General features: G+C 39.1%; 1 protein-coding gene across 1 annotated transcript in view; it reads left to right on the top strand.

Annotated features, from left to right (window-relative positions):
• Positions 1-24547, top strand: part of Vom2r58 (vomeronasal 2 receptor, 58) — a 106914-nt gene that overhangs the window by 50039 nt on the left and 32328 nt on the right. The window contains exon 4 of the mRNA NM_001099479.1: positions 4007-4234. Coding sequence (NP_001092949.1) covers positions 4007-4234 — 228 coding nt within the window. The remainder of the gene's footprint in view (positions 1-4006; positions 4235-24547) is intronic.

The following is a 24547-nucleotide window of genomic DNA, read 5'->3' on the forward strand; positions in this document are numbered from 1 at the left end:
ATATTGCCAATACATAATGGCACAAAACACACATTACCTTTACATACTGGACCAAACCAAGTCTGAAACCCAGCAAAGCAAACACTAAATCCTCTAGTGTCTGGAATTCTGGAGTCTGGAAATATTATTTCAAAGGGCTCCACCCCTCCACTTTTGCTGCCAGCAGCATAAATCTTTCTCATAGGATGGTACCACTTCCTATATGCAGTTTCCTTGGCAGATTTCTGACAACTCTGGCATCTCCAACATCCTGTTATCTCTACTGCAACCAAGGCTTCAGGTTCATAGTTTCACATAATGACTTCTCAGGGTCTCCTGCTCTGTCAGGACCTATACAAAGGTACTTTGTAGCATATCCTGCACAGCCTTGGCAATGATCCTAAACAACAGGGGAGTAATCATTCTTACAGCCTATTTATCTCTAAAGTCAACACCGCATAGATGATGTGATTAAGTTCATCTGTCAGTTTACATTGCATCTTCCTTCTACTCTCTTTCACATTAGCAACAGTGCTTTTGCTTACTTGGTGTTAGCAGCAGAAAAGCACTGTAAGCTCTTTACCAAGTAGGAATCTTATCTCAAGGTCTTGACCTGAGTCCATTCTTTTCTTTATTCTAAAGTAGAGAAAGCCTCTTCCTAATGGCACAAATCTCCACAATAATCACAGCCTCTCTTCAATCATATAAAGTGCCTCCAGCATTAGCTTCACAATGTTCTTCTCAGCAAGCCGCGGTTTTTACTTCTTTCTGCTCCACTTCTTCTTTCTCATTCTATATCTCTGTAAGAGTTGTTAATAATAATGATGTCACAGATTCAGTATTGCACTGTCTTGACATTTCACCCACTGAAAAAATCGGTTTGTTTCTTTTTAAAAACCTTGGGCAAGGTTTTAGGATGAAGGCAGAGGCAAGTGGAATTTTACCCCAAAATGTCATAGGATTGACCTCTTGCCCAGTTGTTACTGTTTTTCCTTTATACAACCTCTTGACCTGTGTTTGGGTGTCCCCCTCCCCACCCTCCCCCCATTACCACCCTCCCCCAAAACAATCACGATCACTGGGGGTTCAGTCTTGGCAGGACCAAGGGCTTCCCCTTCTACTGGTGCTCTTACTAGGCTATTCATTGCTACCTATGAGATTGGAGCCCAGGGTCAGTCCATGTATAGTCTTTGAGTAGTGGCTTAGTCCCTGGATGCTCTGGTTGGTTGGCATTTTTGTTCATATGAGGTCTCAAGACCCTTCAAGCTCTTTCAGTCCTTTCTACAATTCCTTCCATGGGGATCCCGTTCTCAGTTCAGTGGTTTGATGCTGGATTTGCCTATGTGTTTGTTGTATTCTGCATGTGTCTCTCAGGAGAGATCTGCATCCGGTTCCTATCAGCCTGCACTTCTTTCCTTCATCCATCTTATCTAGTTTGGTGGCTGTATATGTATGGGGCACATGTGGGGCAGGCTCTAAATGGGTGTTCCTTCTGCCTCTGTTCTAAACCCTATACCCTGCCAAGAGTATTCTTGTTCCCCTTTTAAAGGAGGAGTGAAGCGTTCACATTTTGGTCATCCTTCTTGAGTATCATGTGTTCTATGCATCTAGGGTAATTCAAGTATTTGGGCTAAAACAACTTATCAATGAATGCATGCCATGTGTTTTTTTTCTGTGATTGGGTTACCTCACTCATGATGATATTTTCCAGTTCTATCCATTTCCCTATGAATTTCATAAAGTCATTGTTTTTGATAGCTGAGTAATATTCCATTGTGTAGATGTATCACATTTTCTGTATCCATTCTTCTGTTGAAGAGCAACTGGGTTCTTTCCAGCCTCTGGCTATTATAAATTAGGCTGCTATGAACATAGTGGAGCATGTGTCTTTGTTATATGTTGGGGCATCTTTTGGGTTTATGCTTAAGAGAGGTATAACTGGGTCCTCACGTAGTTCAATGTCCAATTTTCTGAGGAACTTCCAGAATGATTTCCCGAATGGTTGTACCAGTCTGCACTCCCACCAACAATGTTGGAGTGTTCCTCTTTCTCCACATCCTCTCCAGCATTTGCTGTCACCTGAGTTTTTTATCTTAGCCATGATGTGAAATCTCAGGATTGTTTTGACCTGCATTTCCCTTATGACTAAAGACATTGAACATTTCTTTAAGTGTTTCTCAGCCATTCAGCATTCCTCAAAGAATGTGAATTCTTTGTGTAGCTCTGAACCCCATCTTTTAATAGGGTTATTTGTCTTCCTGCAGTCTAACTTCTTGAGTTCTTTGTATATTTTGGATATAATTCCTCTATCAGTTTTAGGATTGGTAAAGATCTTTTCCCAATCTGGTTGTTTTCATTTTGTCCTAACAAGAGTTTCCTTTGCGTTACAGAAGCTTGCAGATTTATGAGATCCCATTGTCGATTCTGGATCTTAGAGCATAAGCCATTGGTGTTTGCTTCATAAGCTTTGGTTTCACAGAGAAAAAATATCCAATAATCAAGATGCCTCAATTCCAAATGAGTTTTTTAATTATAATTTTACTAGACAAAAAAACCAATAGATTTTCATAGGCCTTTTTCATACTTGGTTAGTTAAATTTTCTCCCAATCCTCTTCTCTATTCTCCACTCCTATTCTGGGTTATCCTTTTCTACCTACAATGCTCTTCCATTCCTTAAGTGTTCTATTATGTCCTCCTCAGCACCTTTTGCCTCTTCCTTCTCTCATAAGCCCATTCTAACTACCTGGTCCCTATAAACATCCCAGAGTAAGTTTACAAATCTAACCATTCAAAGTTATCATCTACAAATGACAAAGAACACATTACCTTGGTCTTTCTGGTCCTACATTGCTTCATTCAGCATGCTGTTTTCCAGTTACATCCATTTTCATAAAATTACCAAAATTCCATTTTTCTTTACAGATGCATAAGTGTCCATTTTGTAAATGTACCACATTTTAATTATCCATTTGTCAGTTTATGGACATCTATGCTGATATCATTTCGTAAATGTTTTGAAATAGAGTAAGTGCCTTTGCAGTAAGATTTAAGGTAGATTTCCTGGTTTCAAATTTACTATGCAGCCAAAATCCACAACAAAATTCTGATCCTCCTGCCTCTACATTCTGAGTGCTGAGAGAGGAGACACATACAACTATGCCCAGTCTATGCATAGCTGGGATCAAACCCAGGATTTCACTAATGCTAGGCGACTCTACCAACTGAACTACATCCCTGTAAGAAAACTTACTGATGTGTCTAAGTGATGTTAAGCCTACTCATGACACTTAAAGAATTTCATCTATCACCATTTTAGGTATTTGAGGCCTCTTTTTACTCCGAGCAATAGATTGGCTAGTTTTTTCAATTTGACACAAGTGAGAGTTACCTTGGAAGGGGTAACACAACTAAATAATTGCATCTATCAGACTGGCCTGTGGGCAAGTCTGTGGGGGAATTTTCTTGATTAACGATTGATGATATGTTGAAGAGGCCAGCCCACTGTGGACAGTGCCATCCCTAATCAAGCTGTCGTGAGTTGCATAAGAATGAAAGCTGAGTAAGCCATGGAAGCAAGTCAAGAAGCACATTCCTCCATAGTCTCTGCTTTATTTCCTCCCTCCAGGCTCCTGCCTTGATTTCTTCTTTTGACTTTCCACAGATTTCAGGACTGAAACCTGTAAGCTTTTCATCAAAGCAACAGACAGGAAACCAACACAAATTAATTCTGAAAATAAATTGATGGGCTAACTTTTCTTAGACAAACTGACAATTACCTGACTTTCATTCGTTTACTAAGTATTTTGTGGATGATTCCGAACTGTCTGTTGGACTGACATTTTCAGAAATATTACACAATTAGTAATATATATGCTGCCATTTGTCCTATGTTTTTTATACCTGTTTTAAATTTGCCTTATGCTTCAAAGATATACATAATAAGAGACTTTCACTAACTCTTGGGTTAATTGTCTTCACTCTGGTACTAACTTAATCATAAGGTAATGCATAATCTATCCTTTTTAGCTGCACCCTTTTCTGAAGAATATTCATTTTACTAATCCCGTTGGAGAACAAGTTAGTTTGGATGAGACAATGAAATTGAATGCAGAGTATGATATTCTCAACTACTGGAACTTTCCTGAAGGTCTTCATCTTAAGGTGAAAGTTGGACAATTTTCCCCTTATGGTCCAGTAGGTCAACAATTATCTTTATCTGAGGACATAATAGAATGGCCCACCGAAATTACAGAGGTGAGTTGGGTATAATGGTGACACTTTGAACTACATTTAATAAAATTCATCTTGCTTGCACTACCCCTAACCCAAGAAGCTATCTGCAATAGACACACTCTCATAAAGAAAAAAATAGTTTCTTCCAGTGGAGACCCACTTCAGGGCAGGCCCTAAACCCAGGAAACTCAGTGCTACATAGATAGGTTTTTTAAAAATTAATTTTTATACATATTTCATTCTTTGGGCCCTTATTATCATATTGGTCTTTTGCTAGTGTGTGTGTATGTGTGTATTTGTGTGTGTGTGTGTGTGTATTGCATATTTGTTTTCTGTTTTGTTTTCTTGTTTTTTAAACAGAAAGAAGAGGGATGGAATTGAGTGAGTGCTGAGTTGATGGAGATCTAAGTGGTGTTAGAAAATGAAAGATTCATGATCAAAATATTTTGGAGGAAAAATTTTAACATACTTTTTTATATTACCCATTTTCTTGATGTTTTCTTTTGCATGTCAGTTTTTGCAGTTTTATACACTGACATTTAAGTTTTGTCTTTAATTATTAAATAGTAATGAGATGCTAAATATAATATAAATATATAAAATATTAGATGATATGTTTTATATAATTTAAGCTATACAATTTCTCAAAAATTAAAATTACCTTTGAAACAATAAAATTTATACTGGATTTTTGCTTCTTAACTACCTACTACTCACATAGAAAAAAGTATATTTCAAGTTATTTTTGTTTTTTATTTATTCAGGAAATGTTTTCCATACATTATATTCTGATCATGCTTTTCCCCTGCAGTGAATCTTTGAGGATCCTATCCAATATACTGCTTATCCAAGTACTTAACTTTACTTTCCATCTCTCTTCCAAAAAAAAGAAGATAGGAAGTATACATGAAATAAATAAAAAGAAACCCAAAGTGTTTAGGCAAAAGACAAATAAGTTAAAAAATAAGAAAAGTCATATGAGAGTAAAACCCACAAAACTATCCACCATTGAGTTCCTTTTCTGCTGGACATGTAATGCTCAGCCTTGCCTGAACTGTGACTAATATATCCAATGAGACTCTATCAAAGAAAACTACTTTTTCCTTTGCAAGCAAGTATCAATTATAGATAGCTTCTTGGTTAGGGGTAGGATACTGTATCTGCTTCTCCTTCTCAGTGCTGGGACACTGACTGGTTTGAACCTAATCTGATCCTGTGCATGCTGCCACAGACTCTGTGAATTCATATGTGTATCATTATGTTGTCTCTGGAAGACACTGTTTCCTCGAAGTCATCTGTTCTCTTCAGATCTCAGAATTTTTTTGGTCTTCCCTTCACCAGAGATGATATAGGAATTCAATGGAGAAATCCCATCTAGGATTTAGTACCCTAAGGTATCTTACTCTCTGCAGATTGTCAAATTGTATGTCTCTGTTCCAATATCCTGCAAGAAGAAACTTTGTTCATAAGTGCTGCGTAAACTACTGATCTAATTGTGCAGGATAATGTCTGCATCTCCCCCCTAGTCACTTTCCATTTACTTAGTTTCTGTGGCTATATACAGGGTAGCATGTATATTGAAAGCCAGGAAACCTGGAAAAATATGAAGAGACCAAACATACAAAAATAAGAGTAGAGGAAGGAAAAGAATCAAAGCTCAAAAACCATAAAAGAAAAATTTCCTAGCCTAAAGAAAGAGATGTCTATAAAATTACAATATGTACCTTATACACTATATTCTTGTGCAGAAAACCAAAAGAGAATGCCCTTACCACATAATAATCAAAACACTAAGCATACAGAACAAAAAACAATATTGGAATCTGGAGAGACAAAAGATCTAGTAACATAAAAGGCCCAAATATTGGAATTTCACTGACTTCTCAGAGGAGATTCTAAATACCTAAAGGTCACGGAAAGATGTGTTGCAGACTCTAAGAGATCACAGTTCAGACTACAGTACCCACCAAACTTTCAATCAGCATAAATGGAAAAAATAAGACATTCCCTGATAAAGTCAAACTTAAACTATCTACATCCACAAACCCTGCCCTTGAAAAGGTGCTAAAAGAAAAAATACAAACCAAAGAGGGTAACTCCATACAAGAAAACATAGAAAGTAAATAATTTTGCACCAACAAAACCAAGAGTAAGGAAGAGCACAGAGCACTCATGTGCACATGCACATGCACATACACACACACACACACACACACACACACACACAGAGACACACACACACAGAGACACACACACACACACACACCACAACCACCACCACCACCACCACCACCACCAATAACAATAACAGTAATTAACAATCATTGGTCAGTGAGGTCTCTCAATATTAATATAAATTAAAAAAAAAAGAGAATGTCCTCAAAAACAAGATTTGTCCTTCTGCTGCATACAGGACACAGAATTTAGCATCAAGGATAGACATTACCTGGGGGTAAAGGGTTGAAAAAATATTTAGAGTAAATGAACCTGAAAAATCAAAGTGGTGTGGCAATTTTGATATCTAAAAAAAAGAGACTTCAAACCAAAAATAATCAAAAGAGCATGGGACAGTTATCAAAGGACAAATATCCACAAAATTGGTATGTCAATTCTTAACATCTATGTTTCAAAAACAAGGGCACCAAGAGTTGTAAAGTAGGAGAATTCAATGTCTTACTTTCACCAATGAACTGGTCATCTAGGCAAAAACTAAACATAAAAATACTAAAATATGTTATGAACCAAATGATCCTAACAGATATCTGCAGAGCATTCCACCCAAACTGAAAATAATACATTTTCATTTCAAGACCTCATGACACTTTCTCCAAAAAGACATTCTCAGTCTTATAGCAAGTCTCAATAAATGGTAAAAATGGAAATAAACTCTTATATCCTACGTCCTACCTACCTAAATATCAACAATAACAGAAAAAAGAAAAAAAACAGAGAACTTCCAAACTCACAGAAACTGAAAACTCTCAACTGAATGAAGCAATGAGTAAAAAAGAAAGAAATTAAGGAGTTTCCTGATTGTAATGAAAATGAATACACAACATACTCAAACTTAGAATGTTGGGGTTTGAGTTAAGCTCATGGGGAGACAAAACGAATTTGTGGGCACAGGCATGGGAACAGCTAATGCTGATACTTCACAAGAAAGACTTGTGGAATGTCAGCAAATGTTGAAAATGTCTTTGGCCGTCACAAATCTCTGGAAAATAGGTTTAATGATGATTCCAGACCTCAAATGTTTTCAGAAGGAAAAAAATTGTTGTAATTTATGTAACCTTGAATAGGCTAGCCTGTGAATAATTAGGCTTCCTTTATTAAATGTAAATCTGTAACATTATTATGAAGGGAAATATAACAATAAAAAGAGACTTCAAACCAAAATTAACCGAAAGAGAAGGGGACAGTTATCAAAGGAAAAAAGTCCACAAAAATGGTATGTCAATTCTTAACATCTATGTTTCAAACACAAGGGAACCAACATATGTAAAGTGGGAGAATTCAGTGCCTCACTTTCACCAATGAACAGGTCATGTTTGATTGTACAGTTTACACTCTTATGTTCTCTAGCTTAGAATCCACTGTATTTCCCATTTCAATTCTTTAGCATGCATGCAAGAAGGAATTTGGGTCACCTTTCATGTTAAACTCTTTGGAGTATATCTGTACTCCAAGGTACAAAGTAGTATATCTGAGTCAATATGTCACTTGTCTTCACTGGTCTTTGCTGGTCTTCACTGGTCTTCACTGATCTTTGCTGGTCTCCATTTCATAGAGAGGAAAACAACGAAGAATTTCACATGGTATTTGATTCTTGCCTTATCTGCTGATTTGGTGGAGCTTTGCAGTTTCTGCTGGACTGAGCTACTGTTACTGATTCTTGTTTGTTGTTTATTATTGGACTGGAGTGCTGGTATCCTAACATGAATGAGTGGAATCTCCTCCACGGTTGATTCTCTTCCATCTGCTCCACCATATGTCTTCTTGGCACATGTACTCTGGCAACTGTCTCCTCATGCTTGCTTTGACTCTGTCCCTCTTGGCTATTGCAGCCTACTGCTACAAAAGTCATGCCAATGCCTCAGGCAGCTCATCTCACCTTGCTAGACACCCATCAGGTGAAAAGGAATGTCTGTGCATGCCAAGCAGTAGAAAGCCAACAAAAATTACTCAGTGGCATCTTTGGAAGTTCATTGTCTCTTAATGTTGTGTCAGGACATTTTGTTAATGCTACCATATGGGTTTTTTGTGTTTTTATTAGAATCCTGTGTGCCATCATGTACGGAGTGTCAGTGTGTGTGTCTGTGGGGAGGGAGGTCGTTTCATGTGCTTTATATTTGGCTTTTTTCTTCTGTTTGTGTTATTTTAAATTTTTGTTTCCTTTTATTTAATTTTCTATCATTATTCATCAGTATTATTATTCCTTAGACACATTTTGTTTACTAATGAAGACAGAAAGGGGATATTCAGATGGGAGAAGAAAGGGACAGGAATTAGTGAGAGCTGGACAAGGGAAAGCCATAATCAAAACACACTGAAAGAAAAAAAATTCCATTAGAAGACCAAACAAATGGGATAAAACAGATTTTTTTTTAAAAAGAAAAATTACAAGAAACTCCCATATGCAAAAAAAGCACACAAGAACGAAATCAAATCCAGAAACCACAGTACATACACAAAGACTAAGGAGACAAAATAAATGCTCAAACAAAGCAATAGAAGGCAAAGGTCTACAACAATACTATTGTCAATGTACAACTTGACATTGGGGCTATCATTAATTGTGGTTAATATACACAATGAGACTCCATTATGTGAAACTACAGATAGCAGTTGGAGATAGCATCTTGGCCAGGTTTCCCTCTCAGCACTGAAATTCTGCTTGGCTTGAACCTATTCGATCCCTGTTCATGCTGACAAAGACTCTGGGATATCTTATGTTCATCAGTTCTAATTTGTCTGGAGATACTGCTCTACCTCCTCTTGCACAAAGATCCCCAAACCCTGGTGGAAGGGATTTGATGAAGATATCCTATTTAGAACTGTGCGTTCCAAATTTTCTCACCCTTAAACATAGTCCAATAATAGGTCTTTGTGGTCCAATCCACTGGAAGAAGTTTCTCTGATGATGATTATGTGAGGCACTGACCTCTTGTATGGCACAGTGTTATTAGGAGTCATTTTATATGTTTGTTCCTTTAGAAGAATAATAACACTTGGTCTTCCCTAACTCTCTAGCATATCCAGTATAGGGCTTTCAAACTCATGTCATTTTCTTTCTGTAACTTTTTTTCATTAATTAATTTACATTACTCCTGACTAAACTTCTCTCCCTAGTGTCCTCCCAATGCCTTCCTCTTCCTATCTCCCTCTTCTTTCTACTCAGAGAAGGAGAAAATTCCCACACATATCAATCTGCCTGAGCCTATCAAGTTGTAGTAGTACTAAGCACATCTTTTATTCTTAAGTCTAGACAAGACAGCCGAGTTAGAGGAAAGGAATTCAGAAGCAGGCAAGAGAGTCAGAGACAGACCGCGAAGCAGTTGTAGGAGACCCACATGAAGACAAAGCTGCACATCTGTTACATATGTGTAGGACTCCTAGGTCTGTTCCATTTATGTTTTTTAGTTGCTGGTGCTCTTGACCTCTTTGGCTCCTTCAATCCTTTCTTGCTCTTTTCCACAAGATCCCCTGAACTCTAGCTAATGCTAGACTAAGGGTCTCTGCTTCTCTTTCTACCAATCAGCTGCTGGGTGAATCCTCTCAGATGACAGTTATGTTAGGCTCCTGTCCATAAATATACCAGAATATCCTTAATATTGTTATGGGTGGGCTCTCTCTCAAGACATGGGACCCAAGTTGTAACAATCATTGGTTGGCCATTCCCTCATATTTTGCTCCAAGTTTATCTCTGCACATCATGTAGGCAGGACAAGTTGTGGGTTGGAGGTTTTGTGACTGGGTTGGTGCCGCCATTCCTCCATTGGAAGTCTTCACTGGTTACAGGGAGTAGCTACTTCATGTTCCATATCCACTATTGTTGAAAGCCTTGGCTAGGCTCTTGCTCACAGACTGCTGGAGTTCCCTTTCTCCTAGGTTTTTGCTCCTTCCAGAGCTGCCCCTACACCTCACTACAAATACCAGCTCCCTCTCCTCACTACCTTCTCTACCTCTCTTCTCCCTATAGTTGATTCCTCCTGTTACCCTCCCCTCCCTGTCTCCTACCAAGTTCCCTCAATCCATCCATCTCTATGGTATTTCCCATTCTCAGTGAGATTCAAGCACACCCCTCCCCTTAGGTTTCCTTGTTGCTTAGCTTTTTTGTGTCTATGGATTCTATCATGGCTATTTTGTATTTGTTGGCTTATAAGTGAGTTCATACCATGGGTGCTTTCCACATCTGGAGTGCCTCATTAAGAATGGTCTTTTCTAGTTTCACCCATTTGTCTGCAAATTATGACATCCCTAATTTTAATAGCAAAATAGTATTCCATTACGTAAAGGTACTACATTTTCTTTACTCATTCTTCAGTTGAGGTACATCTAAATTGCTTCCGGTCTCTGGCTATTGCAAATAAAGCTTCTATGAACATAGTTGAAAAAGTGTCCTTGTGGCATGGTGGAGAATCTTTTGTGTATATTCCCTGTAATGGCATAGCTAAGTCTTCAGGTAGAATTTTTCTCCAGTTTCTGAGAAGCTGCTGAAATGATTTCAAAAGTGGCTGTACAAGTTTGCAATTCCACCAGCAATGTAGTAGTATTCTCTTTGCTCTACATCCTCACCAGCCTGAGCTATCACTTGAGATTTTAAAATTGGCCATTCTGACATCTATATGATTGAATCTGAGTTGCTCTGATTTGCATTTTTCTCATCACTAAGGATGTTGTGCATTTCATAGTGCTCCTTGGGTTTAGACATTAGCCTGTTGAGAATATTCTACCTAGTTTCTGTACCCCATTTTAAATTGGTTGATTTAGTTTGCTGTTCACTCTCTTGAGTTCTTCATATATTTTTGAATATCAGCCCTCTGTCAGATGTAGGACTGATAAAAGTTTTTCTCCCATTCTGTAGGCTGACATTTTGTTCTACTGGCAGCATCCTTTGCTGTAACAGAAGAGTTCTTGATCTTAGTGCCTGAGCTATTGGTGATCTGTTCAGGAAGTTGTCTCTCTTGCCAATATGTTCAAGACACATTTCTCTTCTCTTAGATTTAGTACAACTTGATTTATGTTGAGGTCCTTGACTCACTTGTGCTTGAATTCTGTGCAGGGTAATCAATATGAATCTAATTGGATTATTCTACATGCAGATATAGTATTAATCCAACATTTGTTGAAGATGCCTTCTTTTTTCCCTAGTACATATTTGGCTGCTTTCTCAAAAAACCAAGTGTCCATAGACATATGGGTTTATTTCTAGGTCGTCAGTTCTATTACATTGGTCAAACTGTCTGTTTTTATGCCAATACCATGTTGTTTATTTTACTGTTTCTCTTGAAACACTACAGCTTTAATCTGTAAGGCTTGAGATCAGATGGTGATATCTCCAGATCTTTTATTATACAGGATTGTTTTATCTATCTTGGGTTTTCTGTTTTGCCATATGACATTGAGAATTGGCATTTTAAGGTATTTAAAGAATTGTATTGTAATTTTTATGCAAATTTCATTAATTTGTAGATTACTTTTTGGTTTTATGGCCATTTTTACTATGTTAATCCTACCAATGCATGAGCATGAGAAATCTTTTCATCTTCTGATATCCTGCTCAATTTCTATCTTGTGGACGTGAAGTTCTTGTCATACACATCTTTCACTTGCTTGGTTGTAAATACACCAAGATATTTTATATTATTTGTGGCTGTTGCATACGGTACTGTTTCTGTAATTTCATTCTCAGCTTATTAATTGATTGTATAAATGAGAGTATTGACATTTTTAGATATTTTTGTTTAGCCACTCAGCTGAAGGTGTTTATTAGGTATTTTAGTTCTCTGATAAAATTTTTCTGGCCATTTATGTATACTATCATAGTACATGTGAATACTAATCCTCCTTCCTTTTCAATTTGTATAATCTTGATATATTTATTTGTCTTATTCTCTAGCTAAACCTTCAAGTGCTACATTGAATACATACATAAAGAATGTACAGGCTTGTAATGTCCCCAATTTTAGCGAATCACTTAAAGTTTCTCTCCATTTAATTTTATGTTGACTATTAGCTTACTACGTATTGCTTTTATTATGTTTTTGTATGCACTTTGTGTCTCTGAGCTCTTCAAGAGTTTTAAATGAAGAGGAGTTTGTAGGCATAAATGTTTTGCAACCTACTTTTAATAGGGGTTCAACCTTTCCTCTAGCCCACCAGCTAGCAGAAGTAGAGGAAGAGAAACGTTATAGGATATGCATGAAGTGGGCCTGCTGAGCAATAGTTCTTTTGGGGTGAGCTTGATCTTCTTTCTCAGCAGTTCATTCCCATAGCAAACACCAAATAGGACTCAGCAGCTGCAGACCAGTATTCTAGATAGGCAGACACCAGGCACAAACCAGCAGCTGTAGTTCAATCCTGAAGAAACCACAACACTCACCAACTGGCCATGGAAGTAGCAAGATGCTGTCAGAGTCTCACAAGCACTTCATGTATGAATTTATTTCAATAGTTGTGTTAGCACGAGTTGAGCTCAACAGCGCTATGTGAACCAAACTAATACACTACACACTGAAGTGGAATATGTAGGGGGGAATAAGAGGGATATATAGGGAGAATATCCAAACGGGGGAGAGGAGGGGAAGGAATGGGGGCTTATTGACAGGAAAACAGGAAGGTATTCTGGTATGTTCTGTAGGGCTGAATTTGTGCATGAATAGCATTTAAATTTAGTTTTGTAATATAATGTTTTCTCCATTATGATGATTGAAACTTTTGCTGTGTGTAATAGTCTGGAATGGCATTTATGGTCTTTTAGAGACTGCAAGACATCTGTCCAGGCTCATAATGATTTTAAAGTCTATTTTGAGAATTCTGGTGTAATTCTTATAGGTGCCTTTGTATGTTACTTGGGCTTTTTCCTTGTCCCTTTTAATATTCTTTCTTCATTCTACAGATTTGGTGTTTTGATTATTATACGGTGCAAAGAATCTTTTTGTTCCAATCTAATTGATTTTCTGTAAGCATATTGTGTGTTTATAGACATTTCTTTCTTTAGGTTGGGGGAATTTCATTTTACAATTTTGTTGAAAAGATTGTGGGACTTGGTGCTAGGAAACTTCTCTTTCTATCCCTATCATTCCCCTTCTTCTTTTTTTTCTATTTTTCTTTATTAACTTGGGTATTTCTTATTTACATTTCGATTGCTATTCCCTTTCCCGGTTTCTCAGCCAACATCGCCCTCATCCCTCCCCCTCCCCTTTTATATGGGTGTTCCCCTCCCCATCCTACCCCATTACCTCCCTCCCCCCAACAATCATGTTCACTGGGGTTTCGGTATCAGCAGGACCAAGGGCTTCCCCTTCCACTGGTGTATTTTCATAGTTTCTCAGATTTTCTGGAACTTTTATATCAGGATCATTTTAGGTTTAATTTTTTTTCATCTTTAGTAAATTGGGTATTTCTTATTTGCGTTTCAATTGTTATTCCCTTTCCTGGTTTCTGGGTCAACATCCCCGTAGCCCCTCCCTCTCCACTTCTCCATGGTGTTCACCTCCACATCCTTCCCCCATTACTGCCCTCTCCCAAACAATCACGTTCACTGGGGGTTCAGTCTTGGCAGGACAAAGGGCTTCTGCTTCCACCGGTGCTCTTACTAGGCTATTCATTGCTACCTATTAGGTTGGAGCCCAAGGTCAGTCCATATATATTCTTTGGGTAGTGGCTTTGTCCCTAGAAGCTCTGGTTGGATGGCATTGTTGTTCATATGGGGTCTCAAGCCAGTCAAGCTCTTTCCGTCCTTTCTAAGATTCCTTCAACGGGGATCCTATTCTCAGTTCACTGGTTTGCTGCTGGCATTCACCTATATATTTGCTGTGTTCTGGCTATGTCTCTCGGGAGAGATCTACATACGGTTCCTGTCACAATGTGCTTCTTTGCTTCATCCATCTTATCTAGTTTGGTGGCTGTATATGTATGGGCCACATGTGGGGCAGGCTCTAAATGGGTGTTCCTTCTCCTCTGTTCTAAACTTTGCCTGTCTATTCCCTCACAAGGGTATTCTTGTTCCCCTTTTAAAGAAGGAGTGAAGCATTCCTGTTTTTGTCATCCTTCTTAATTTTAATGTATTCTTTGCATCTATTGTAATGGGAGCATTTGGGTTAATATCCACTTATCAATGAGTGCATACCATGTGTGTTTTCCTGTGATTGGTTTACCTCACTCAGGATATTTTCCAGTTCCATCCATTTGCTTATGAATTTCATAAAGTCATGGTTTTTGATAGCTGAGTAATATTCCTTTGTATACATGTACCACATTTTCTATATCCATTCCTCTGTTGAAGGTCATCTGGGTGCTTTCCATTTTAGGTTTAATTTTTAACCCATATATGGGTTTCTTCTCTTGTATTTTCTAAGCCTTAGATTCCCTTCTTTCATCACTTATATTCATTGTGTTGATAATGCCTGTTTCTCTAGCTCCTATTCTTTTCCTCAGTTTTCCATCTCCAGGGTTCACTAAGTTTGTGTTTTCTTTATTGCTTCTATTTCCCTTTTCATGTTTGAACAGTTTTATTTATTTTCTTCATCTGTTTGATTGTGTTCTCCTGTATTTCTTTAAGGAATCCACTAATTTCTTCTTTAAAGGATTCCATCATTTTCATAAAATTTAATGACATTTTCTCTCTTTAGGAATTATGGGACTGTTTGGATGGTTTATCTGATCTTAATTTAACCTTGGTACCTGGTATCTGCCTAGAAAATATTCATTCATCCAGATTTTCTAGTTTTGTTGGGTATAAGCTTTTGTACTATGATGTGGTGATTTTTTTAAAAAAAATTTCCTCCATTTCTGCTGTTATCTCTCCCTTTTCATTTCTGATTTTGTTAATTTGGATACTTTCTCTGTGCCTTCTTGGTAGTCTGGCTAAGGGTTTCTCTATCTTATTGATTTTCTCAAAGAACCAGTTCCTGATTTTGTTGATTCTTTGTATAGTTCTTTTTGTTTCAACTTGGTTGACTTCAGCTACTCTTTGCTCTTCTTGACTGTATTTGCTTCCTTTTATTCTAGAGCTTTCAGGTGTACTGTCAAGCTGCTAGTGTATGCTCTCTCCAGATTCTTTTTGGAAGCACTCAGAGCTATGATTTTCCTCTTAGCACTGCTTTCATTGTGCACCATCTCTTTTCCTATAATGTGCCTTCATTTTCTTTAAATTCTAAAAAGTCTTTCTTTATTTCTTCCTTGACCAAGTTATCATTGCGTAGAGTACTGTTCTGCTTCCATGTATATGTGTGCTTTTTGTTGTTTTGTTGTTATTGAAGACCAGCCTAAGTTCATGGTGATCTGATAGAATGCATGTGATTATTTCAGTCTTCTTGTATCTGTTGAGGCCTGTTTTGTGACCAAGTATATGTTCAATTTTGGAGACGGTACCATGAGGTGCTGAGAAGGTATATTCTTTTGTTTTGGGATGAAATGTTCTATAGATATCTGTTAAATCTTTTTGGTTCATAACTTCTGCTAGTTTTACTGTGTCTCTCTTGAGTTTCTGTTTCCCTTTTCTATTCATTACTGATTGTGTGAGGGGCAATGTGTACTTTGATCTTTAATTAAGATTTTTATCAATGTGGGTGCCCCTGTATTTGGACCATAGATGTTCAGAATTGAGAGTTCACCATGGTAGATTTTTCCTTTGAATAGTATGAAGTGTCCTTCTTTATCTTTTGTGATAGCTTTTGGATGAAAGTCGATTTTATTCGATATTAGAGTGGCTTGTTTCTTCCGACCGATTGCTAGGAAAATATTTTCTAGCAATAGTGTCTGTTTTTGTCACTGAGGTATATTTCCTATATGCAATAAAATGTTGGGTCCTGTTTACATATTCAGCCTGTTAGTCTCTGTCTTTTTTTTTTATTAACTTGAGTATTTCTTATATACATTTCGAGTGTTATTCCCTTTCCCGGTTTCCGGGCAAACATCCCCCTCCCCCCTCCCCTTCCTTATGGGTGTTCCCCTCCCAACCCTCCCCCCATTGCCGCCCTCCCCCCATAGACTAGTTCACTGGGGGTTCAGTCTTATCAGGACCCAGGGCTTCCCCTTCCACTGGTGCTCTTACTAGGATATTCATTGCTACCTATGGGGTCAGAGTCCAGGGTCAGTCCATGTATAGTCTTTAGGTAGTGGCTTAGTCCCTGGAAGCTCTGGTTGCTTGGCATTGTTGTACTTTTGGGGTCTCGAGCCCCTTCAAGCTCTTCCAGTTCTTTCTCTGATTCCTTCAATAGGGGACCTATTCTCAGTTCAGTGGTTTGCTGCTGGCATTCGCCTCTGTATTTGCTGTATTCTGGCTGTGTCTCTCAGGAGCGATCTACAACCGGCTCCTGTCAGTCTGCACTTCTTTGCTTCATCCGTCTTGTCTAATTGGGTGGCTGTATATGTATGGGCCACATGTGGGGCAGGCTCTGAATGGGTGTTCCTTAAGTCTCTGTTTTAATCTTTGCCTCTCCCTTCCCTGCCAAGGGTATTCTTTTTCCTCATTTAAAGAAGGAGTGAAGCATTCACATTTTGATCATCCGTCTTGAGTTTCGTTTGTTCTAGGGATCTAGGGTAATTCAAGCATTTGGGCTAATAGCCACTTATCAATGAGTGCATACCATGTATGTCTTTCTGTGATTGGGTTAGCTCACTCAGGATGATATTTTCCAGTTCCAACCATTTGCCTACGAATTTCATAAACTCGTTGTTTTTGATAGCTGAGTAATATTCCATTGTGTAGATGTACCACATTTTCTGTATCCATTCCTCTGTTGAAGGGCATCTGGGTTCTTTCCATTTTCTGGCTATTATAAATAAGGCTGCGATGAACATAGTGGAGCACGTGTCTCTTTTATATGTTGAGGCATCATTTGGGTATATGCCCAAGAGAGGTATAGCTGGATCCTCAGGCAGTTCAATGTCCAATTTTCTGAGGAACCTCCAGACTGATTTCCAGAATGGTTTTACCAGTCTGCAATCCCACCAACAATGGAGGAGTGTTCCTCTTTCTCCACATCCTCGCCAGCATCTGCTGTCACCAGAGTTTTTGATCTTAGCCAATCGCACTGGTGTGAGGTGAAATCTCAGGGTTGTTTTGATTTGCATTTCCCTTATGACTAAAGATGTTGAACATTTCTTTAGGTGTTTCTCAGCCATTCGGCATTCCTCAGCTGTGAATTCTTTGTTTAGCTCTGAACCCACTTTTTTAATAGGGTTATTTGTTTTCCTGCGGTCTAACTTCTTGAGTTCTTTGTATATTTTGGATATAAGGCCTCTATCTGTTGTAGGATTGGTAAAGATCTTTTCCCAATCTGTTGGTTGCCGTTTTGTCCTAACCACAGTGTCCTTTGCCTTACAGAAGCTTTGCAGTTTTATGAGATCCCATTTGTCGATTCTTGATCTTAGAGCATAAGCCATTGGTGTTTTGTTCAGGAAATTTTTTCCAGTGCCCATGTGTTCCAGATGCTTCCCTAGTTTTTCTTCTATTAGTTTGAGTGTGTCTGGTTTGATGTGGAGGTCCTTGATCCACTTGGACTTAAGCTTTGTACAGGGTGATAAGCATAGATCGATCTGCATTCTTCTACATGTTGCCCTCCAGTTGAACCAGCACCATTTGCTGAAAATGCTATCTTTTTTCCATTTGATGGTTTTGGCTCCTTTGTCAAAAATCAAGTGACCATAGGTGTGTGGGTTCATTTCTGGGTCTTCAATTCTATTCCATTGGTCTATCTGTCTGTCTCTGTACCAATACCATGCAGTTTTTATCACTGTTGCTCTGTAATACTGCTTGAGTTCAGGGATAGTGATTCCCCCTGAAGTCCTTTTATTGTTGAGGATAGCTTTAGCTATCCTGGGTTTTTTGTTATTCCAGATGAATTTGCAAATTGTTCTGTCTAACTCTTTGAAGAATTGGATTGGTATTTTGATGGGGATTGCATTGAATCTGTAGATTGCTTTTGGTAAAATGGCCATTTTTACTATATTAATCCTGCCAATCCATGAACATGGGAGATCTTTCCATCTTCTGAGGTCTTCTTCAATTTCTTTCCTCAGTGTCTTGAAGTTCTTATTGTACAGATCTTTTACTTGCTTGGTTAAAGTCACACCGAGGTACTTTATATTATTTGGGTCTATTATGAAGGGTGTCGTTTCCCTAATTTCTTTCTCGGCTTGTTTCTCTTTTGTATAGAGGAAGGCAACTGATTTATTTGAGTTAATTTTATACCCAGCCACTTTGCTGAAGTTGTTTATCAGCTTTAGTAGTTCTCTGGTGGAACTTTTGGGATCACTTAAATATACTATCATGTCATCTGCAAATAGTGATATTTTGACCTCTTCTTTTCCGATCTGTATCCCCTTGATCTCCTTTTGTTGTCTGATTGCTCTGGCTAGAACTTCAAGAACTATATTGAATAAGTAGGGAGAGAGTGGGCAGCCTTGTCTAGTGCCTGATTTTAATGGGATTGCTTCAAGTTTCTCTCCATTTAGTTTAATGTTAGCAACTGGTTTGCTGTATATGGCTTTTACCATGTTTAGGTATGGGCCTTGAATTCCTATTCTTTCCAGGACTTTTATCCTGAAGGGGTGTTGAATTTTGTCAAATGCTTTCTCAGCATCTAATGAAATGATCATGTGGTTCTGTTCTTTCAGTTTGTTTATATAATGGATCACGTTGATGGTTTTCCGTATATTAAACCATCCCTGCATGCCTAGGATGAAACCTACTTGATCATGGTGGATGATTGTTTTGATGTGCTCTTGAATTCGGTTTACCAGAATTTTATTGAGTATTTTTGCGTCGATATTCATAAGGGAAATTGGTCTGAAGTTCTCTTTCTTTGTTGTGTCTTTGTGTGGTTTAGGTATAAGAGTAATTGTGGCTTCATAGAAGGAATTCGGTAGGGCTCCATCTGTTTCAATTTTGTGGAATAGTTTGGATAATATTGGTATGAGGTCTTCTATGAAGGTTTGATAGAATTCTGCACTAAACCCGTCTGGACTTGGGCTCTTTTTGGTTCGGAGACCGTTAATGACTGCTTCTATTTCCTTAGGAGTTATGGGGTTGTTTATCTGGTTTATCTGTTCCTGATTTAACTTCGATACCTGGTATCTGTCTAGGAAATTGTCCATTTCCTGAAGATTTTCAAATTTTGTTGAATATAGGTTTTTATAGTAAGATCTGATGATTTTTTGAATTTCCTCTGAATCTGTAGTTATGTCTCCCTTTTCATTTCTGATTTTGTTAATTTGGAAACACTCTCTGTGTCCTCTCGTTAGTTTGGCTAAGGGTTTATCTATCTTGTTGATTTTCTCAAAGAACCAACTTTTGGTTCTGTTGATTCTTTCTATGGTCCTTTTTGTTTCTACTTGGTTGATTTCAGCTCTGAGTTTGATTATTTCCTGCCTTCTACTCCTCCTGGGTGTATGTGCTTCTTTTTGTTCTAGAGCTTTTAGGTGTGCTGTCAAGCTGCTGACATATGCTCTTTCCTGTTTCTTTCTGCAGGCACTCAGCGCCATGAGTTTTCTTCTTAGCACAGCTTTCATTGTGTCCCATAAGTTTGAGTATGTTATTTCTTCATTTTCATTAAATTTTAAAAAGTTTTTAATTTCTTTCTTTATTTCTTCCTTGACCAGGTTATCATTGAGTACAGCATTGTTCAATTTCCACGTATATGTGGGCATTCTTCCCTTATTGTTATTGAAGACCAGTTTTAGGCCGTGGTGGTCCGATAACACGCATGGGATTATTTCTATCTTTCTGTACCTGTTGAGGCCCGTTTTTTGACCAATTATATGGTCAATTTTGGAGAAAGTACCGTGAGGAGCTGAGAAGAAGGTATATCCTTTTGCTTTAGGATAGAATGTTCTATAAATATCCGTTAAGTCCATTTGGCTCATGACTTCTCTTAGTCTGTCGACATCACTGTTTAATTTCTGTTTCCATGATCTGTCCATTGATGAGAGTGGGGTGTTGAAATCTCCCACTATTATTGTGTGAGGTGCAATGTGTGTTTTGAGCTTTAGTAAGGTTTCTTTTACATATGTAGGTGCCCTTGTATTTGGGGCATAGATATTTAGGATTGAGAGTTCATCTTGGTGGATTTTTCCTTTGATGAATATGAAGTGTCCTTCCTTATCTTTTTTGATGACTTTTAGTTGAAAATTGATTTTATTTGATATTAGAATGGCTATCCAGCTTGCTTCTTCTGACCATTTGCTTGGAAAGTTGTTTTCCAGCCTTTCACTCTGAGGTAGTTTCTGTCTTTGTCTCTGAGGTGTGTTTCCTGTAGGCAGCAGAATGCAGGGTCCTCGTTGCGTATCCAGTTTGTTAATCTATGTCTTTTTATTGGGGAGTTGAGGCCATTGATATTGAGAGATATTAAGGAATAGTGATTATTGTTTCCCTTTATATTTATATTTGGATGTGAGGTTATGTTTGTGTGCTTTCATTCTCTTTGTTTTGTTGCCAAGACGATTAGTTTCTTGCTTCTTCTAGGGTATAGCTTGCCTCCTTATGTTGGGCTTTACCATTTATTATCCTTTGTAGTGCTGGATTTGTAGAAAGATATTGTGTAAATTTGGTTTTGTCATGGAATATCTTGGTTTCTCCATCAATGTTAATTGAGAGTTTTGCTGGATACAGTAACCTGGGCTGCCATTTGTGTTCTCTTAGGGTCTGTATGACATCAGTCCAGGATCTTCTGGCCTTCATAGTTTCTGGCGAGAAGTCTGGTGTGATTCTGATAGGTCTCCCTTTATATGTTACTTGACCTTTTTCCCTTAGTGCTTTTAATATTCTTTCTTTATTTTGTGCGTTTGGTGTTTTGACAATTATGTGACGGGAGGTGTTTCTTTTCTGGTCCAATCTATTTGGAGTTCTGTACGTTTCTGGTATGTCTATGGGTATCTCTTTTTTTAGGTTAGGGAAGTTTTCTTCTATGATTTTGTTGAAGATATTTATTGGTCCTTTGAGCTGGGAGTCTTCACTCTCTTCTATACCTATTATCCTTAGGTTTGATCTTCTCATTGAGTCCTGGATTTCCTGTATGTTTTGGACCAGTAGCTTTTTCCGCTTTACATTATCTTTGACAGTTGAGTCAATGATTTCTATGGAATCTTCTGCTCCTGAGATTCTCTCTTCCATCTCTTGTATTCTGTTGGTGAAGCTTGTATCTACAGCTCCTTGTCTCTTCTTTTGGTTTTCTATATCCAGGGTTGTTTCCATGTGTTCTTTCTTGATTGCTTCTATTTCCATTTTTAATTCCTTCAACTGTTTGATTGTATTTTCCTGGAATTCTTTCAGGGATTTTTGCGATTCCTCTCTGTAGGCTTCTACTTGTTTATTAATGTTTTCCTGTGTTTACCTAAGTGTGTTCATGTCTTTCTTGAAGTCCTCCAGCATCATGATCAAATATGATTTTGAAACTAGATCTTGCTTTTCTGGTGTGTTTGGATATTCCATGTTTGTTTTGGTGGGAGAATTGGGCTCGGATGATGGCATGTAGTCTTGGTTTCTGTTGCTTGGGTTCCTGCGCTTGCCTCTCGCCATCAGATTATCTCTAGTGTTACTTTGTTCTGCTGTTTCTGACAGTGGCTAGACTGTCCTATAAGCCTGTGTGTCAGGAGTGCTGTAGACCTGTTTTCCTCTCTTTCAGTCAGTTATGGGGAGAGAGTGTTCTGCTTTCGGGCGTGTAGTTTTTCCTCTCTACAGGTCTTCAGCTGTTCCTGTGGGCCTGTGTCTTGAGTTCACCAAGCAGCTTTCTTGCAGCAGAAAATTTGGTCTTACCTGTGATCCCGAGGCTCAAGTTCGCTCGTGGGGTGCTGCCCAGGGGCTCTTTGCAGCAGCAGCAACCAGGAAGACCTGTGCCGCCCCTTCCAGGAGCTTCAGTGCACCAGGGTTCCAGATGGTCTTTGGCTTTTTCCTCTGGCGTCCGAGATGTGTGTGCAGGGAGCAGTCTCTTCTGGTTTCCCACGCTTGTCTGCCTCTCTGAAGGTTTAGCTCTCCCTCCCACGGGATTTGGGTGCAGAGAACTGTTTATCTGGTCTGTTTCTTTCAGGTTCCGGCGGTGTCTCAGGCAGGTGTCCTGCCGCTCCTGGGCCTTCCCCCACGGGAGCCCAGAGTCCTTATACAGTTTCCTCTTGGGCCAGGGAAGTGGGCAGGGGTGAGCAGTGTTGGTGGTCTCTTCCGCTCTGCAGCCTCAGGAGTGCCCACCTGACCAGGCGGTTGGGTCTCTCTCTCACCGGGTCTGGGAGCAGAGAGCTGCTGCGGGCCGGGATCTGCGTGTGTGGGACTTCCGGTAAACACAGAACGTGCCCGGTCCTAGAGAAATTCTGCTTCCGTGTGTCCCAAGCTCACCAGGCAGCTTTCTTGCAGCAGAAAATTTGGTCTTACCTGTGGTCCCGAGGCTCAGGTTCGCTCGTGGGGTGCTGCCCAGGGGCTCTCTGCAGCGGCAGCAACCAGGAAGACCTGTGCCGCCCCTTCCGGGAGCTTCAGTGCACCAGGGTTCCAGATGGTCTTTGGCTTTTTCCTCTGGCGTCCGAGATGTGTGTGCAGGGAGCAGTCTCTTCTGGTTTCCCAGGCTTGTCTGCCTCTCTGAAGGTTTAGCTCTCCCTCCCACGGGATTTGGGTGCAGAGAACTGTTTATCCGGTCTGTTTCTTTCAGGTTCCGGCGGTGTCTCAGCTAGTCTCTGTCTTTTTATTGGGGGATTGAATCCATTGATGTTCCATTTAGTCTTTTAAATGTAGGGCTCTGAAATATTTTCTGACATTTAATCTTTTTTACTATTTTTGGTGTATAGTATTGAAAAGTTCTGAGATTGCAGAGGTGTCACAATCATTAATTGTCTTACTCTTTTCTGTGCTTCTTTGCTGAGCGTTGTACAATTGTTTTGTTTATTGGTTGGTCACTGTATAGACCAGGCTGGCCTCAAATTCAGAGATCCACTTGATTCTGCTTTGCAAGGTCATGGGTAAAAGATGTGTGCCACCACAGCAAGCTGCTCTGATTGATATATTCTTCAAGTTTTAATTTTGTACTTCCCCCATTCCATTCTTATTTGTGTGTGTGTGTATTTTACTTTATATACGTCTTCCTGGTGACTGTGTTCACTTAGATATGTTCTTAACTACTCTTTGTATTACATTTGACATAATAATATAAATATATTCCTCCCTTCCACTTCTTTTTTTTCTATCTTTGTTAACTTGAGTATTTCTTATTTACATTTCGTTTGTTATTCCCCTTCCCGGTTTCCAGGCCAACATCAACATAGCCCCTCCCCCTCCTGTACTCTATAGGTGTTCCCCTCCCCATCCTCCCCCCATTACTGCCCTCCTCCCAACAAACACATTCACTGCAGTTCAGTCTTGGCAGGACAAAGGGCTTCCCCTTCCACTGGTGCTCTTACTAGGCTATTCTTTGCTACTTAAGACGTTGGAGCCCAGGGTCAATCCATGTATAGTCTTTGGGTAGTGCCTTAGTCTCTGGAAGCTCTGATTGGTTGGCATTGTTGTTCATATGGGGTTTCAAGCCCCTTCAAGCTCTTCCAGTCCTTCCTCTGATTCCTTCAACGGGGGTCCCATTCTTAGTTCAGGGGTTTGCAGCCTGCATTTGCCTCTGTATTTGCAGTATTCTGGCTTTATCTCTCAGGAGAGATCTTCATCAGGTTCCTGTCAGCCTGCACTTCTCTGCTTCATCCATCTTGTCTAATTGGGTGGCTGTACATTTATGGGCCACATGTGGGGCAGGAACTGAATGGGTTTTCCTTCTGCCTCTGTTCTAAACTTTGACTCCCAATTCCCGGTCAAGGTTATTCTTGGTCCCCTTTTAAAGAAGAAGTGAAGCATTCACATTTTGGTCAAACCTCTTGAGTTTCATGTGTTCTGTGCATCTAGGGTAATTCAAGCATTTGAGCTAATAGCCACTTATCAATGAGTGCCTTCCGTGTGTGTTTTTCTGTGATTGGGTTACCTCACTCCGGATTATATTTTCCAGTTCCATCGATTTGCCTACGAATTTCATAAAGTCATTGTTTTTGATAGCTGAGTAATATTCCATTGTGTAGATGTACCACATTTTCTGTATCCATTCCTCTGTTGAAGGGCATCTGGGTTCTTTCCAGGTTCTGGCTATTATAAAT

This window comes from Rattus norvegicus, chromosome 12, assembly GCF_036323735.1.
Source record: "Rattus norvegicus strain BN/NHsdMcwi chromosome 12, GRCr8, whole genome shotgun sequence".
Lineage (NCBI taxonomy): Eukaryota > Metazoa > Chordata > Mammalia > Rodentia > Muridae > Rattus > Rattus norvegicus.